The 18,713-nt window shown below is 49.0% G+C and overlaps 1 protein-coding gene across 1 annotated transcript in view; it reads right to left on the bottom strand.

Moving 5' to 3' along the window:
- Positions 1 to 18,713, bottom strand: part of OTOG (otogelin) — an 85,564-nt gene that overhangs the window by 48,360 nt on the left and 18,491 nt on the right. The window contains exons 16-23 of the mRNA XM_024118883.1: positions 14,339 to 14,471; positions 13,271 to 13,448; positions 11,552 to 11,676; positions 10,444 to 10,656; positions 8,674 to 8,866; positions 7,223 to 7,297; positions 6,781 to 6,824; positions 5,101 to 5,260 (exon numbers count right to left, since the gene is read on the bottom strand). Of these exons, the coding sequence (XP_023974651.1) occupies positions 5,101 to 5,260; positions 6,781 to 6,824; positions 7,223 to 7,297; positions 8,674 to 8,866; positions 10,444 to 10,656; positions 11,552 to 11,676; positions 13,271 to 13,448; positions 14,339 to 14,471 (1,121 nt within the window). The remainder of the gene's footprint in view (positions 1 to 5,100; positions 5,261 to 6,780; positions 6,825 to 7,222; positions 7,298 to 8,673; positions 8,867 to 10,443; positions 10,657 to 11,551; positions 11,677 to 13,270; positions 13,449 to 14,338; positions 14,472 to 18,713) is intronic.

The raw sequence follows: 18,713 nt of genomic DNA, 5'->3' as shown, positions 1-18,713 counted from the left end.
TTATAAAGCAGAAACTAACACGCCATTGTAAAGCAATTATACTCCAATAAGGATGTTAAAAAAAAAAAAATAAAGAGTCCTGAAATAGACCGACATTTATACAGTCAATTGATTTTTTTTAAAAGGTGCCCAAACAATTCAATAGGGAAAGTAAAGTCTTTTTTTAAATGCAGCTAGAACCACTGGATATCCATCAGAAAAAATAACATGAAACAACTCCATTTTACAGCATATACAAAATACAATAATTTTAGATAGATTATAGATCCAAATGTAAAAGCAAAATTTATAAAGCTCCTAAAGGAAAACATAGACGAATATCTTTGGAACTGTGGCGAAGATTTCTTAGGACACAGAGAGCACTAATAATAAAGAAAAAAGTGATAAGGTAAACATCACCAATATTTTAAACTTCTGCTCATCAGAAGTTTTTAGACAGACTAAGACACTATAAGTAAATGGATAGGCAAACCACAGACTGGGAGAAAATATTTGCAATACAGATGTCTGACAAGGGACTTGTATCCAGAATCTATAACTTCTGCAACTCAATTTTTTTTTACAAGCAAAGTTATTTACTTATTTATTTAGGCTGCACGGGGTCTTAGTTGTGGCACGTGGGATCTTTAGTTGCAGCATGTGGACTTCTTAGTTGTGGCATACATGCGGGATCTAGTTCCCCAACCACGGATCAAACCTGGGCCCCCTCCATTGGAAGTGTGGAGTCTTAACCACTGGACCTCCAGGGAAGTCCCTACAACTCAATTTTTTTAAAAACCAGCTAAATAAAAAGTAGGCAAAAGACTTGAATGGACACTTTACAAAGGAAGATATACAAATGGCCAAACAACACATGAAAAAGTACTTATCATTAGTCATTAGGGAAATACAAATTAAAACCATAATGTTATTTGACTATGTTCTCACTAAAATAACAAAAATGAGAAAGACTGAAAACATCAAATGTTAGTGAGGATGTGGAGCAGCCAGAACTCTCATGCAATGAGAGGGTGAAGTCGTACAAATGTTTTAGAAAGTAATTTGGCAATTTCTTACGTAGTTAAACATACATCTACCCTAGGACTCAATTCCATGCTGAAGTATTCATCCAAGAGAAAGCAGCCTTATTTAAAATAGCCCAAACTGTAAATAACCCAAATATGCATCAACATTTGAGTGGATAAATTAACTATTGTATATTCATACAATGGAATACTACTGAGCAATAAAAAGAAACACACTACTGGAAAATGCAACAACGTGGATCAACCTCAAAGACATATGCTAAGGAGAAGAAGCCAGACATCAAAGGGTAGATACTGCATGATTCTACTTTCATGAAGTTCTAGAACAGGCAGAGACTATCTATGCCAAAATGAAGAACTACGGTGGAGGGATGGGGGAGGCGCTAACTAGGAAAAAGCATAGGGCTCAAAGGAATTTTTTGAGGGGAAAGAAGTGTTCTCTATCTTGATGGAGGTGTGGGTTACAAGAGGGTATAAATTTATCAAAGCTTAGCAAACTGTATACTTATAATCTGTGTGTTTTACTGTATATAAATTATGCCTCACTTTTAAAAAATTAAAAGGAAAAAGTGAGACATTGAAACATTGATTGGAAGCTCCATATTTAAGGGGGGCCATCATTTTTGTTGTGGAGCTCCCAAAATGTCAGTTTCTAGAGTTTTTTTTCTCTTGGCCCAGCCAATTCGCAGGAGAAGAATCATCTTTCATTTCTGGCCTGGGAGGCAAAAACTTTATGATGCCACCATCCTGGGAACCAAGCTGGGGAAGAAGGCTGGGTCCCAGCAGGCTTTCAGTCAATCTCCCTATTTTCACTCTACATCTCATCCCTGCCTGTGTCCCTGAGATCAAAGCCTCTGACTTGACTTTTCTAGAAACTCTTACCACCTTTCTCTGCTGGATGGGGTTAGGGAATCTGGGAGTTTAACTGCTCCTTACCCAGACTTGCTCCGCTCCCACCACCCCTCTTTCTGAGATGTCTGGAGCCTCCTGTTCCTCAGGCCGTCAACACCATGTAGGCTGTTTCTCCTTGGCCTTCCTTCTCTACAAGCATCAGCTGTCATCCTCTGCTCTGCAAGGTCAGTTTCTACATAGCCACCCTCGTTCCTTCTTCAAAAACTATTGACCCATCTCATGCCATTGTCATCCCATCCCTGCTGCCTTTGTCCCTGGTGATTTATACTTTTTTTTACTCCATTACCAACATTTCATCACGATTGTCAGAGGAAGCAGGAAACAAATAAAAAAGCATGTGCTTAATCCACAGTGCTCTACCTGAAGCCGCTTAACCTTTCTAAGCCTCCGGTTTTTCATGTGTAAAACGGGGATAACGACGTCTTCTTCCCAAGGTCATTACGAGAATTTAATTATAGACCTGGGCACACTGCCTAGCACTTAGTAGACACACAATAAATATTGGTTTCTTATCCTTCCTTTCCCCATAATTGCATCAGACACCAGTGATGGGTTGGCTCACCTCCTTCCATCTTCACCCCCAGGCCCTTCCCTGGCCCCCACCATCCACCCGGGAAGGGGACCTTTCCAGCCGCCTACCATCCACTGCTCCCTCCTGGCCTTTTGCAGACCTGCCTGCATCCCTAGCACCTTCTGTGTGCCCACCACAGACAGGAGCATGCAGAGAGAAGCTCTGGCCTCTGTCTTCAAGGTGCCCTCAATTTGTGGAGCACCCTCTCCTTAACTGTTAAGGGACCCTCTTGTTCCAGACCCCCCTCAGGGGGCATTTGCACATGCATGGGATCCAGGTGAAGGAAGACAATGCCATCACTCACATAGAGAGCTTATTCTGTGCCATTTTACAGGTGAGGAAACTGAGCCTCAGGGAAGTTAACTGACTCACCCAGTAAGTGGTGTAATCAGAACTCAAGCCTGACTCCAGAGGTCGTGCTCCTAACCACTGTGCTACACTACTTAGTGGCCCCAGAGCCCTTGGCTCAGCACCAACAGGCAAAGGAACTTGCAGCAGCACAGACAGCCCCAGATCCCTGCAGTGGCCCAGGAGGATTACACACACCCAGAGATTCTAAGAAACACCAAGGGGAGGGGGCACAGGGACGGGAGGCCCAGAGGGCCCCAGGCAGGGGTTGTTAGGTATCACTGGGAGCCCTAGCCCAGCTCCCAAGAGAATGTTCCACTATGGCAGGAAATGCCTGTCCTTCCTTTACAAGTTGAGACTGTAACAATTTCCCTTTGACAAGCCCCTATGGAGTGTGTATAGGCTCCTCATAGGGCATTTGATACAGCACGTGAGCCACTAGGGCAAATACCCCAAGAGGTGATGGGGGTTCAACACTAAGAAGGGGAAGAGGACGAGTTTCTCTGGAGCACTTACTGTGCCCAGCTCCTTGCAGCCGCTGTCTTCTTTAAATCTCACAAGAATCCTGCACGGTAGGTGTTACTGTCCTCAATTCACAGGTGAGCAAACTCAGGCTCATAAACATTAAGTGACTTGTCCGACATCACACAGCTAGTGACAAACATTAAGTTCTCTGGACTGTGGCTGCTCTTGGCACAGCGCTAGGACCTGGATTGAACTTTGGGAGGCCAGAAGCAGAGGAAGAGGATTCAGGTACTGTCCTGCTCAGACTGGTCCTGCAAACAGCCAGCCGGGCCTCACAGACAAGAAAACTGTGGCCCAAGTGGTCACGGAACTTGTCAAAAGTCACCGAGCCCTTAGAAATCTTCACATCCTATCCTACCCTTTGGAGCCTGGGGATTGAAAAGGGAGCCCCACTCTGGCTTCGGGATCTTCTGAGTTAAACGAATCCCTAATGTTGGACATTGCTTTAGAACCTTGCTACTCAAAGTGTGGCTCCTAGACCAGCAGCAGCAGCACCCCCTGGGAGCTTGTTAGAAAGGCAGAGTCTTGGGCCTAGGGTCCTGTGCGAGTTCTCCAAACCTCACAGGGGTCCCTTGTGGATGCCCTTGCCTGGGAAAGGGCAGGCTCATAAACCACATCATGACCTCTGTGTAGGGGACCAGACTCCAGGCCTCACAGAGCCAGCATGTTCTGGCCAAAGGGCAGGGTTTGCAGTAAGCAGAGTTGGGTTTGAGTCATGGATCTCTGGGCAGATCACTTCCCTGCACCCCACCCTTGGCCTCAATTTCTTCATCTGCAAAATGCGAATAATGATCCTCCCCTCCTTTCTCCCAAGGTTGCTCTGAGATTGAAGGAGATCATTATATCAAGGTGTTTTATAAACAGCAAAACTCCAACTGACTATTCCCTCCTTTTCCCACCCTAGAAGCTCTGACCCCCTTCTCACGTCCTTTGGCTGCCAGGCCTGGGCGGGGACTCCCAGCTGAGCCCTGTTCTCTGCACAGGCTGAAGGACATAGCCCAGGGCTGCCAAGTCATGGGACGAGGTGCCCAACTGTCTTCTCAGCCTAGACCTGAAGCAAGACCAGCATCAGGAACGAGAACTGGCAGAGCAGGGCGCTGGGCCCCTGCAGCCACCTCGGCACGCAGAGCATCCATGAGACGACCTACAAAACTCAGCTCATGCAGATCAGCCAGCTGTGATGGCAGCATCTCGGGCACCCAGGAGGGAGACTACTTCCACAGGGTGGGGCCTTTCTTTTTCAAGTATTACAGGGACCTGAGCCCTCCACCTGGTCAGAATTTTGCAGGGATGAAGGTTGAGAGCTAAACACGGGTTTCCTCTCTCAGTCTTCAGCCCATGAGGCCTCCAGGGTATGCCCGGCACCCACGCAGTGGCTGGCACCTCATTTAATCCTCCAACAATCTCTTGAGGTGGTAGGAATTATTATTATTCCCATTTTACAGATGAAAAGCTGAGCCTCAAAGGAGCTAGGCCTCTTCCTTGTCCAAGGGCACATGCTGGTGAGAAGCAGAGGCAGGTGGACTCCCCTCCAGCTTGGCTCCCCACTCTCCTGCTCTTTCTCAGATTCTCGCTAGTCATTACACTGTCACTGGCCAGCTGTGGGCCGCTGCCTCCCTGCAAGGCTGTGTGAGGTTTTCCCTGCCCCTCACTCCACGTTATGGCCCCTGGTTCTACCAGCCTTCTGGAGTGGTAACCCATGGCAACACAGATACATACCCTTGGGGACAGGCGCATCCTGAGAGGCAGGGGCCACGAGCTGGCACGCTCAGACTCAGGTTCAGCAGCTGCTGCTCACACGTCCTCTCTCTGCTCAGCTCAGGGTCGGTGTGCAGGTCACTGCAGTTCACGAAGACCTGGCCTGCTGGACAGGCAGCAGCTGGAAGAGGAGAGGGTGGTGCTGGCAAGAGCCTGGACACTCAGCAGGATGCTTGAACACCTGGGCCTGGGGTGGGTTCCTGGGCGGCAGGGGGGCCAGGGAGACCTGGGGACCAGCATCCGGAGGATGCAGGCAGAGATGGGGCTCTGATGCTTTCTCACGCCCTTGCTGCCCCTGAGGCATTCCTTGGGTTCCCAAGTGCACATCACAGTGGGCGGGAGGGGTGTGTGCTGTCCCACAATAGGACAACCACCACCAGTACCAATTACTGGACGTGTCCTTTCCACCAGGTACTGTTCCAGGCCCTTCATGTGCATTTTCTCATTCAATCCTGCAACAACTCTGTGCGGTACTACTATCCCCTATTTTCCCATATAATGAAGAGAAGTCACTTCTGCTTTCAAAGGCATGATATAGTGAGAGGAAGCGCCCCAGAGGGACCAGAAGAGGAGCCAGAAAGAGGATAGCCATGCAGTGTGGCAGCGTGGCCAGGGGACTTTTAACAACATGGAAGTCAACTTCCCATTTACCTGTATTTCTATGACATAAACCCACTCTCTCTCCCAGAGCCTTCAGTCATGTCGGCCGTATACACTTATACCATGTGAGCAATCTTTTTTAGGAAAATCAATAAAGGGGGTCTGAGTTCTATGCCCACCCTGGGATGGAACAGAGAGAAAGGGATAGCTACAGGAGATGAAATAAAAGTCCTAAAGGGCAGAAACCTGAGGCCAGAAACAACAAAAAGAAAAACACTCTCAGGGACATACACGAAAAGTGGGGAGAACGTAGGAATCTAGGTTATATACAAAAGAGGAAGTGAAGGTTCAGAGAGATGAAGTGAGTTACCCAGGGCTGCACAGGTAGTGAGTGCTGGGCAGGATCTGAACCCAGGGCTACCTGAGTTTGGAGGCCTTGCTCTTTGCCACCTGCCAGATGATTATTCTCTGATCTCCTCTGTGCCAATCTCCATACTTAGTGGCATCATCTGCCCCAGGAGGCCCTCCTTGAAGGCTCCAGCCTCCTTGCCCTACCACCTCCAAGGCCCTCACAGGCTGATCCACCAGTGTGCCACCCTGATGCCCCCATCTCTACTGCCTGGGAGCGTCTCAAAGGCTCAGCCTCTCCTCCCCACTGCTGTGATCCCACATCCCGCCCTGGACACGGAGTCAGCCTCAGTAGACACGTGACGGTTCAGACAGAGGAAATCCAGGACCCAGGGGAGGTCAAGGGACTGTCCAGATACCCCAGCTGGCTACCCCTGAGGGAGATGGAGTCTCAGCATCTTCTCGAGAAGCAGGAGGGACAGCCACTTGAGTGGGGCTGAGGTTGGGACAGGATTTCACAATGCCACCCTCCAAGCTGGAGCCTTTCCCGAGAAGGCAAGGAACACAGAAGGCTCGGTGTGGCACAAGACCTGGGGTGGGGTGTCCCTGTCCTGGTCTGTCCTCGAGCTCTCCACGCCCCTCTCCACAACCCCACTACCGTGAAGGAGGCCCCACCCTCCCTGTCACCCTTACCTGGGGCTCTGCTACCACAGCTCATGACCCCATCTTTGCAGTGGCTGCAGAGAGAGAGGGAGGTACTGGGATCAGCCCACCCAGTCACTGCAGGGCCCGGAGACCTCGAGCTACTGCACGCAGGTTACTGCAGGATCCAGAAAGACATGCCCACTTCTGTCCCCGGCTCCCTGTGCAGAGGGGGAGGGTGGGTGTCGCTTCAGGGAAAGTTTTGCACTGTTGAATTTTCTTTAGTCAGCAACTTCCATTTAAAGAGAGGATAATAGGACTTCCCTGGTGGTCCAGTGGTTAAAACTCCGCGCTTCCACTGCAGGGGGCGCGGGTTCGATCCCTGGTCTGGGAAGTTCCCGCATGCCCTGCGGCGTAGCCAGACTAAGATTTAAAATAATAATAATAATAATAATAAAGAGAAGATAATAATGCTGCTGTCTAGGGAGCTCACCAGTGGCCTAGAGACGGGATGTCACTGTCTCCAGGGGGATAATCCATTCCTTGGAAGTGGCAGGAGCACTGGTTCCTGTAAAAGCCGGGAACAGAGAAAGGTGAGCCAGCTCAGGAGCCGGGGCAGGGACCGGCAAGGACAGGGACCCCACCCCTCAGCCAGCCAGGGGCATTCAGACCCAGCATCCGTTCCGATGGCTCAGTGCCTATACCACACAGGTTGTTAAAATACTGTGAACACCAGGCTAGGCCCTCCAAATACATCATCTTTCTAGCATAAGGTGGAGAACCTTATGCTACCGTCTCTGCAGGCTCCTCTTTGTAGGTCATCTGAGGCCAAAGACTGTGTTGCCTTCTCATATACCTCCCACGGCACCTGCCAGTTACGGCCAAGTGCAGGCCTTGAAGCAGAGCAGTCGAGGGCTGGAAGGGATGTCTGAACTCATCCAACCCCAGTGCTTCTCACCACCTTCTCCCTCTTTAAATCCTCCTCTGCCCCATATAACCCTCAGAGGTTCCCTTCCCTGGCAATACTCAAACTCAAGGGCTCAGGGCAGGGCACACATCTGGATCTCAAGGGAGGACTGTAGCTCAAAATGGCCTCTGAGTGAGTGAATCAAATATGCCCCCTAAAGAGGCTTCTCTCCAGCCCCCCCATTATTCAGTTGAATGTGATACCATTTTACAGATGGAGAAATAGGCCTGGAGGGGAACAAGGACCTTGCCAGTCAGCCCTAGGATCCTGTGAGGTAAGGTGACCACCTCCCACCTCCCCCCAAACTCTGCCCTCTAGCCACACCGAGAACGCCCACAGGCAGGTCTCAGGCCCTTCCCCTTGTGCCCCTCCACCTGGAGCATTCTTCACTCAAATCTCTGCTCAAATGTCACCTCATCAGAAAGGCCGTCCTCCCATGCTCGCTTCATATGACATAACAGTAACCCCTCCCTGCCCCAGGACTCTCTGTTCTCACTCTGTTGTATTTGGCTTTATAGCTCTTGTTACCACCAGACCCATTAAGGATCTATTTATCTGCTTATTATCTGTCTCACCACCCAGAATGTGAGCTCTGTGAGGGCAGGACTCTGTTTTGTTCGTTGCTGAATTCCCAGGGCCTAGAAATGTCTGGAACATACTAGGTCAGTAAAGATTTGTGGAAGGAGAGGAGAGATGAGGGCAGAGACCCTGTTGGCTCTGTGGGATTGTTCTGTCTTGTGGGGAAGCTGGGCTGGAGCAAAGAGCCAGAGCTGAGAAGAGAGGCCAGGGAAGGGGGAGAGGTGTCTAGAGGAGGAAGCCCACCCGACCACTGACCCAGCTTACCCTCCAAGCTCTGCCCTGAGATTGTGAGATGAAGTAGGGACATGAGAGGCCCAGTCAGGCACCCCAATTTCATATGCTCTGGAGACCCCCAGCCTCATCACCACCTGACACAGAGCTCAAGCCAGCCTGCTCACCTGGGAACACAGAGGTCAGCCTGGGTGTCCAGATAGGTGTCTGGTGGGCAGGCACAGCCCTCCACACACTCGTCCCCGCTGAGGTCGCCACCACCATCAACTCCACAGGCCTCAGGGCCAGCTAGGTCCTGGCAGGTTTGTCCACACGGAGCCACACAGGGGCTGTACTCCTTGGTAGCCTCACAGGACAGTGCTGTAGTGAGGAATGTAATTGTGCTGTTTCTCTCTTACTCACAACTGTATGGGGTGGGGTCATCATCATACAGAGGAGAACTGAGAACCAGAGAAGTTAAGACATTTGTCCAAGGTCACACAGCAGGTCAAGGTCACAGTTGAGATTTGAACCCAGTCTGCCTCCCACTACACCAGAATGGCAGAGCCATAGAGGTGGGTCCCACCTCCCAAGTTCAGCCTGGACCCTGCCACTGGTATTTCCTTTTCTCTGCAGGGCGTTCCTCTTAGGTAGTGATACTGGGGAAGGAGTGGAAATCACTGCCCCCTGACAGCCCTGCACTCACTCACAGACACACATGCACAGGTGTGTAAATATACACACACTTCTGCCTCTCTCGCTTCCATGGGTTATGAAGATCAATTGTGCTCCCTTCCAGCAGCCTCTCGGGGCCCTTTGTCCAAGACTCAGGGTTGCCCTCTCCTCATCTGGACACCATCCCACTCCCCTGGGGTCTCCCACAGTCTGTCAGGGCCAGTAGAGCCACCTAGACTGCCAAGCCCAGCTGTTCTCACCCCGGCTGCACATCAAAGCCACCTGGGAGCTTTAAAAAATGCTGACCCCTGCCCCTCACTGCCAGATACATTGTTTTAATTGATACTGGATATGGCTCAGATAGGTGCATTTTTTTTAAGTTCCCATGATGATTCTAATGTGGTCCTGTCCAACCAGCTCTGGAGAAACTCTGACTCAGAGACATGCAGGGCCTTGTCACAGACACACAAAGTTACCTGCAGGGCTGGAATAAAACTCAGGCCTCCTGACTCCCGGTACAGTAAGCCCCCTACAGACGAACCTTCGAGTTATGAACTTTCAAAGATGCAAACGTATTATAAACCTATTATAGTACAGTACTATACAGCCAATTGTGTTAGTTGGGTACCTAGGCTAACTTTGTTTGACTTACGAACAAACTGAACTTACGAACACGCTCTAAGAACGAAACTCATTCATAAGTAGAGGACTTACTGTACTGTGCCTTTTCCATTTATTCAACAAACATTTGCTAAAAGCATACTGAGAGTGGGGCCCTGTGCTGGGGCTGGGGGCACAGAGATGACTAAGACATGGAGAGGTGTGTGGCCTGGGGTGGGAGTGGGGGTGGGTACGGGCCAGCCCAGGCCCATTGAGCCACGTGTGCACTCAAACCTGAGGGCCACACAGCCAGTGATCTTTAGAAAGTTCACTCTGGCTGCAGTGAGGCTATAGGGACACCTGTTAGGTAGCTGTGACTAAGGCGGTGGCAATGGCGGTGGTGAGAACTGGCTGAATTTGCAGTTGACCAGACTTACAGTACTTGGAGGTGGACTGGAGGTGACACGTGCCCCAGGTGTCAGGCCTGGGTAATCCATGGATGGGGGCCCTCGGCAGAGATGGAGAGCATAGGAGGAGAAGCAGTTTGGGAGGAAGGGGTGTTAGGCTGGAGGAGACTGTAGGACGTCCCAGGGGAGAGTTCAGGGGGGCAGGTGGACACTCAGATCTGCAGCTCTGGCTCCTCCAGCCGTCCTCACATGGGCCCACAAGTGTGGGACACTCACCACAGGCTGGCAGGTGGGCGCGGAAGTCGACGGGGAGCCCATGGCGCTGGCACAGGCGGGCATAGTGGGCCAGCGTGGCACACAGGCAGGGTTGCCCACAGCGGCAGGTGTCCTGGCGGCACTGCTCAAAGTAGGGCACGGGGCTCAGGTACGCGGAGCAGGGTGCAAACAGCTCCCCAGTGAGCACGCTGCAGGACTGCAGGGCATAGGAGGCTGGAGACAGACAAACGGGCCGAGGGTCAGAGGTCTGGTTTGCCTGGTGCCCCAGGCCCCAGTCTCTCCCTCCCTCCTTCCCCGCAGCTCAGGGGACTCTGTACACGGGAGTGCGTGTGTATGTGTGTGCGCGTGCACAGGCACTCGTGCGATGCATTCCTCGTGCCAGGCATGAATCCATAGGCCAGAAGGAGTCAAGGGAGTGAACGAAACAGACAACAGTCCCTGCCCTCATACAGCAGACGTTCTGGTTGGAGGAGACCATCACTAGACGACTTACAAAGTAAATTAAAGGGGAAGAATCTAAGGAGAGAGAGAAAGCTAGGAAGAAGAATGGGGATTGCAAGTTGGGGCGGGAGGGGAATTGTGATTTTAAACCCAGTGGTCCGAAGCCCTCAGTGGAAAGATGTTTGACCAAAAACTCGAAAGAGGTGAGAGAGTGAGGCATGTGTTTATGAGGGAAAAACATTCCAGGTGAAGGGAACAGCAAGTGCAAAGACCTGGAGAGGAGAAGGACCAGGCTGTGTAGGAAGACAGCAAGGAGGCCAGTGCAGCTGGAGGAAGGGGGAAGGTGGGAGGGTGGGAGGTGGGGGGAGGAGGAGGTGAGATAAGGGGGATGGGAGGAGAGCGTAGGGCCTGGAGGGGCCACTGAGGCCTCGGACTTTTGCCCCGGGATGGGAGAGCTGGTACAAAGGTGTGTGTAGGTGACAGGGATAGGACGTGAGGTTCCCTTCTGCCTGCCCCTCACCAGAAGTGAAGCCCAGTCCCCTCCCCGCACCTTCTCCGTTCGGATCACTCCTACCCGATGTGGTCAATATCCTCATGCCCAGGTTCCCATCTCATCTCTCTCAAACCAGTCACACCTATCCTCCCTCCCCCTCCCCGATCACCTCACCAGCTTGCAGGTGCACATCACAGGGGTCCAGCGGGGAGCCAGAGACCAGCGGGAAGCAGGCGGACAGTGTTTTCCAAGAATTGCCAAAGAGTTGTGGGGTGCTCTCAGGCACACCCACTGGGGACCTGCAGCCACAGCAGAGCCACATTCACACACTGGCCCACGTGCCCCCAAGTGAACATACAGCATACACCCAGGTAAGCATCCACCTGCTCACGTACACACCCGCGCACACACGCACAGAACACAAATATATGCCAGACACGCAAACAGCCAAGGGGATCTACCCAGACACATTCAAACACATACAACTACAAATGTGCGTGCATACACACACACATCATATTCAACAGGCTCCAAATGGGCTTGGGGCCACACACTGTCCCACCCTCACCACCCACCCCAGTTCTTCATGTCAGAAAGCGATAAACAGGGACACCATCAACCAAACTTCACCACATTAAGACTTCCTCTTCCCTTCCCCAAGGGCAGTTCCCCCAAACTCCTTTGCCCGCCCTCTCTTTCCAGGGGAGAAGCATGTTTCCTAGACAACACCAGTCTCCAAAGGTCACCGAACTGGGTGTAGATGGTAGAATGGAGAGAGATCATAGTGTCCATGAGGGGCAGGTTCTGCCTGGTGCCCACCACAGGCACGTTATTGCTCCAGAGCAGTGAGAACACTCAAGTTACACAGAGCAGTACTGCCACCCAGAGTTCATAGTTAGCAGCATGGCAAGCAGCCCACACACTAAACAAGGTCCGCCCTCACCATTCTAACCGGCTGCCCTAACATCAGCTCCACCAGGCAAGGCAGAGTAGGATGCTACATTTTAAAATGTACATGCATGGAAAAGCTCTCAGGTTTTTCCTGTTCTTGCTTTTCCAAACAAATTCTCATTTCTGTCTGAAGAAAGCCTCTCACGTTTCCTTCTGCATCACCCAACGCATGTAACTTGAAGGACTGGCCAGGACCTTCAGCCATCAAGATCAACCCTTTGTTCTCCCTTCTGGAAGGTCTGACTCTCATCCTCTCTCAAATTCCTAAACTGTGTCCATGCCTAGATAGACTTTCTCTCAACTCCCTGTCAGTCCATGGGAAATAGCCCTAGAATAGAAGGGCTATTTAGAATAGAAGGGCTAAATAGAATACTGGGAGGCTCACAGGATGCAAACCATCAAGCACCAGGCAGGAAAGGTACGTGAGTTAAAATGGCCTGGTGGGATAGAAAGCAAGAGTTTTGGCATCATTGGTTTACTGGGGGCTCACACTCATCTAAAAGTGTTCACAACCAGTTAAAACAGACAAAACCGTGAGCCAAATCAAACTCAGCCTGAGGTCCACCCATTTTAAGACCTCACTGTAAAACAGTATTTCTCAAGGTATCTCTCTAGACCTCACAGACTAGAATCACAGAGGTGCTTATTAAAAATTAGATTCCCGGGCAGTACGCTAAATCAGATTCTTGAGGAGTGGGACCCAGGAATGCGCATTTTAACAAGCTCCCGGGATGATTCTTTGGCGCAAGAAAGACTGTGAACCACTGCCTTAAAGAAACATACTTAAATTTAAACGTAGAGGACTAAATAATCAACGGTGCACGTTGGGAACAGTGAGAGCCCACGGCAGCCAGGGAGAAACGTTCCTAGTCAGCGCCAGCCCGCACACACCCTTAAAGGGCCTGCTTCCCCCTCCTTCCAGTTCCGGGTCAGGACACGTACAGGAAGTCGTCCTGCGTGTTGCCGTTGAAGGTGCCGCAGAGGCCTACAGTGTCCTCTACCCATCGCTGGTCCACCTGCAGGTACAGCCGCGGTCCTTCGCGGTCGTAGAGCACCCGCACACCCACGTTGGTCCTCACGCGCAGGAACACGGACGAGAGCCTCCGGATTTCAAAGGCGTCTGGGCACAGAACCGGAGCGGGGATGTAGGAGGTTCGGACAGTATCACCCCATCCACCGCCACCACCTGCATAGCCCACGCTGACCCCCATACCCAGCCCAGTCTTCACACACAGTGAGGCTCTGCCTGGGGGTTGGTTTGGGGAGCCTTGAGAAAATCCTATTCAATGATGAAGTCAGGACCCAGGAATAACCTACCATGGCAGCTCCCGCTGAGAAATTTCTTCTAGCATCGAGTGCCAATTAAAGCTTTGTCTCCCTAAGTAAGTGGTGTGTTTCCTTCTCTAGCAAAGGAGAATTCTGTAACTACCCATTTTTTTTTCCCACAGTGCCTACCAGGAAGCTCACAATATGATTTCAGATTCAATTGTAGCAATTTTAAGTTTTAGATTCAGTTGTAGTGAATTTTACACATTTTGTGGCTTGCCTTTTATTGGGGGGGCAGGGCTCTTTACACTCTTGCATCTCCCCTCTTCTCAATCTTGAGCCCTTATCATTTTTTCTTTTTTAATTTTTTTCTGGTGCCATTTTATTTCTTAATAGTTTTGCCATTTTTGTTAGATGTGCTTCCTACGAGCTATCACAAATACCTTGTGAAATCAGAAAGGATAATAATTAATTAATAGATAGTGAGAGTAGGGATGGAAGACAGCTCCATTAATATCCTAATGTTAGGAGAAGCCATCATACTGCCATGAAGCCCACTGTCATGTTGGGATGGGGACAAAGACAATTGTATAAGTCCAGAGTCCATGTTCTTGGGACCAAGGTGTCCCCCTGGCCTGATTCACCCAGTACTAGAATGTGAGCTGTTGCCCGTGTGCCAGTGCCTTTGGCCAGAAGAGCCTGGGCTGCCACCTTTCAGCTAGCTCTCATCCACCAGGGCCGTACCGTCTGTGTAGGGTGGGGTGACCTTGTACTGGTCAAACAGAAGGACATCCCCTGCTTGGGTCAGGGTCACCTGCCTCCGAGGGTCCTGATGCAGAATCACTGACACTGACTGGACACAGACTCCATCCTGGTTCTAGAGAGAAAGGAAGGCCAAAGGGGCAGAGTTAGTCTGTCTTGCCTGCTGGTCCCAACAGAGCCCTCCAAAGGCAGGGATTTCAGCATAGTCTGAGGCTAGGGGAAGCGTCCCCACAGTGACAGAGGCCCAAAGGATATTAGGGGTCCTCTAACCAAATGCTTTCATCTGGGGAATGGGAAGGCAGAGGCACAGACTGGAGAAGGTTAGTGGCAGAACTGGGATAATACAAATAAAAATGATAGTCAACCCTCAGGCTATGACACAGAGCAGAGATGGACCCCAGATGACCCAGAGTCCAGCCCCAGAAACACTGGCCTCCCCTTTTGACTGCAATCCAGGACTTTAATTTCATCCTTTTATGGGTGTTTATGTAGCTCTTTCTATGTGTCACATCCTGCAGAGTATCAAGCTCCACTCATAAGCAGGCAGGAAATGAGCTAATATTCTCTAGGCCTCAGGTTCTCATCTCTGAAATGGGTAGTTCACATTGGGCCCATTCATACCTCCCTTCCACAGAAGATGGTCACACAGTCATACATGATGAAAATGATATAGTCCCTGCCCTCAAGAAGAATAGATATTCGTGTGGGATACAGACATTAAATAAGCAATTAAAAAGTTGGTTAATTATTATTGTGATCGGTGCTGAAAAGAGGTGTAGGGTGCTAGGAAAGCATTTAGTGAGGGAACGAGACTTAGCCTGCAGAGATAGGAAAGGTTATCCTAGGGAATGATAATAGTAATGTAAAAATAATCATAACAATAATATAACAGTTATACTACAATATTATAACATAATAACAGCTAACTTTAGAGTTATGTTCAGGTACCATTCTGATATTTTTTAACATATTTACCCACCTAATCATCATAGCAATCCTATACAGTAAGTACTACTAACAACTCCATTTTGCAGATCAGAAAACTTAGGCATGGGAAAAAAGCTCAAGAGCTATTTGAGCTGAGATCAGAAGGATGCATAGAAGCTGGCTGGGCAACGGAAGAAGGCATTGGGGAAGACATCTAGGCAGAAGGAACAACCTGTACAAAACCCCTGACAGGAAGGCTTTTACTGTATTCAAGGATGTAAAAGAAGACCAGAGGGGTCAGAGGCCACTGGGCAAAGTGGTTTAAGGTTCAAGAGGTAGGCAGGGGCCAGCTTAGGCAGAGCTTTGTAATATTTTTGGACTTTATCCTAAGTTCAAAGACAGCCAGAGAAAGTGTAACAGGAAAGTAATACAATCGAGCACTGAAATGAACTGATCAGAGCTTGAAACTTTTCAGAAAGACATTGTGCAACCAGTTATGACCTTTCTTTTAAGTTTCTGCCCAAGGGGACAATCCCTGAAACAACTCAAAATCATCGTGCCTAAAACATCACCTTCTTTGTCAAACCCACTTATCCTCTGGTCCCCCCTGGACATGTCACTGATGCAGAAAGAAACCCTGCACCTTTAGTCAGCCTTAGGTTCAAATCCTGATGTCACTGAAAGCCGTAAGACCCTAAAGAATGCACTTAACTTCTACAAACCTCTGTACTCTCCTTTGCAAAATAGAGATACATGTGGTTGGTCCTCCCTATTGGATACATATAAGAAAAGTGCATGAAATACTTTGGGGTTGCATTTGTCAAAGCCACAGAACTTTACAGCATAAAGAGTGAATGCTAATGTGTGCAATTTTAAAAAATCATGTAGGATGTCAGGGGATCCCAGAATGGAATGCAGACTGTGACAGAAGAATCTAATATATTACAAATATATGAAACAACCTCGCTAAAGGGATTTTGGGGAAAGCTGTTGACCTAAGTTACTTTGGAAATAAATGGAGTTTGTAAGACTAAGAGCAAAAGGAATTGTGCCTAAGCACTGTACTCTACTTGATAAAGTTATTTCCCATGGAGATACAGGATAATAATTCTGATACTCTTCTACATGTATACTGGAATTGAACAGTTAGGTAAATGAATAGGTGAATAATGGAAGCCAGGTTTCTTACTGTTGGAGTGGGTGTTTAGAGATAAGCAAGGGGAAGAGGCTAGAATGATCCATATGGCAGTTGGAACATGACTATGAACTCCTGATTAGCACATAACAAATGGTTATTTATAGAAATATTTATCGATATGTGTATATATATTGGTTAGACAGGGATATGCATGGGTTATTCATATATTTCCTTTCTCTGTCAGCTGAAATGGCCTAGAAGAAATGATACCCCAATAGCAATGAGCATACCTAGCGCCCAGGTCTTGGTTTCTGACACCATTCTCTAATAAAAGGAACCAAGAAAGCCTGGTAATATTTTTGCAGAAATGGCTGATTCTAGGACTGGGACAGGAAATATACGAGATGAGCCTGGTACATGTTGTAGGGCCGAAAGGTTAAGGAAGTACGTACACACACACAGAGTGATGGAGGTGTGTCGAAGGGACACAGGAGCCACATGAAAGACTGCCCAATGGCCAAAGCTGAACAATCTGGGTAACAAAATAAAAAAGTATTGGATTATAAACCAAATTATAAAATAAATATCCATGAGCACATGCTGATATAAATGACTGAATAAATATATCAGGGAGAAAAAAACGAATCTGCAGAAAAACTTGTGTAAATTCTGTGCCTTCAAGGAGGGGAGCATAACTCCCCATTCTTCAAGTGTGGGCTGAACATAATGACTTTTCTTCCAAAGAGAAGAACAGTATGGAAAGGGGGAAAAAAGAATAACTTCTCGGTGGCAAACACTACCTCAGCTAGATGATCAAGGTCAATATCAACAATAATAAACCATGTTGATAGTGTGTACCCTTGGTAAGATGTGATGAAAATGACACCTTACCTCCGATCTTCCTCCCCAAAACCCACAACCCCACTCTAACCATGAGAGAAACATCATACAAATTCCAAAAGAGGGGCATTCTACAAAGTAAGTGACCAGTATTCCTCAAAACTTTCAAGGTCATCAAAAATGAAGTCTGAGAAACTATAACAGCCAAGAAGAGCCTAAGGAGATGTGATGACTAAATGTAATGTAGTATCCTAGAACAGAAAAATGACATTAGGTAAAAAACTAAGGAAATCTGAATAAGGTATGGCTTTAGTTACTGATGTATCCATACTGGCTCATTATTTTTAATTAACGTAAGATGTTAATAATAGGTTGTGACAGGCTTTCTGGACAACATCCAACCTTGGATCAGGCTCAGCTCTTCCTCCTGCTGGCTGTGGGTTGTCAGAAATGCCCCAAGCCTCTGTAAGCTTGTCTCATCATATTTAAAATAGGGAGAATAATAATAACTACCACGTGGGGGTATTTTGAGCCTTAAACTAGATGCTGTATGCAAAAGTGATTGAAGTTCCTAGCACTGTGCAAGTATTTTTCATCGTCCTCTCTGTTACTGTTCTCACCCCACGCCATTCTGTTCACCCAGACTGAAGTCACAGCTTCCTCTTTGACTTTTCCTGCTTCTCTCCCACATCCCCAACTTTACCAGCCACAGTCAGCCAGTTGCCAAGTCCTTCTGCTTCTGTGTTAATGCATTCTAGAACATTCCAACCTCACTGCCTTTCTCATGTGCTCTAATCCTCCTGGATTGCCCTTCCTCCCCATCCTCAAATATACATATTTTATTTGTTTCTCTTTCCAGGCCCACTTTTTAGGTCACTCAGCTCAAATGCCACCTCTGCCATGAGACTTTCCCTCTTCCTTTCTTCTACCCCATAGGGGTATTTCTTCCTTCACAGAACTCCCCTCTTACAGAACTGATGGTGCTGTATCTCATACTGAAGCAACCAACCTGAGGACGTGACTGACCTCCCACATCAGGCTGTGAGCTCCTGGCAGGTAAGACCAGGTCAGATTCATCTGTGTAACCCTCACCATGCCCAGCACAGGACTGGCCCGAAGCTGGCCCTCCATCAGTTCATCAGCATGGATGAAGTCACAAGGAGGAGACCCGGCTCATGGTAAAAAGAACGTGCTATCAAGAGGCACCATCCAGCACTGAAGCAGGTTACCTCAGGCTGAGGTTGGCCAGCCAGTCAGGGACACGTTAGAGAGAGGGCTGAGTAAGGGACCCCCCGAGGTCCCACAGCCCTTAGGTATTCTAAGACGCCAGATCTCCATAAGTGGGAAGGAGCCCACCTGGGCTGTGTCTGTCTGCCTTGCCTTTTGCCACCCTCAGGATGTGATGAGAGTGACCTAACTTTTGAGGACAAGTATTCTCTTGACTCAGATAGC

This window comes from Physeter macrocephalus, chromosome 16 (assembly GCF_002837175.3).
Source record: "Physeter macrocephalus isolate SW-GA chromosome 16, ASM283717v5, whole genome shotgun sequence".
In the NCBI taxonomy this organism is placed as follows: domain Eukaryota; kingdom Metazoa; phylum Chordata; class Mammalia; order Artiodactyla; family Physeteridae; genus Physeter; species Physeter macrocephalus.
Note: the sequence above shows the minus strand (reverse complement) of the source record. Positions and strands in the feature narration are given on the sequence as shown.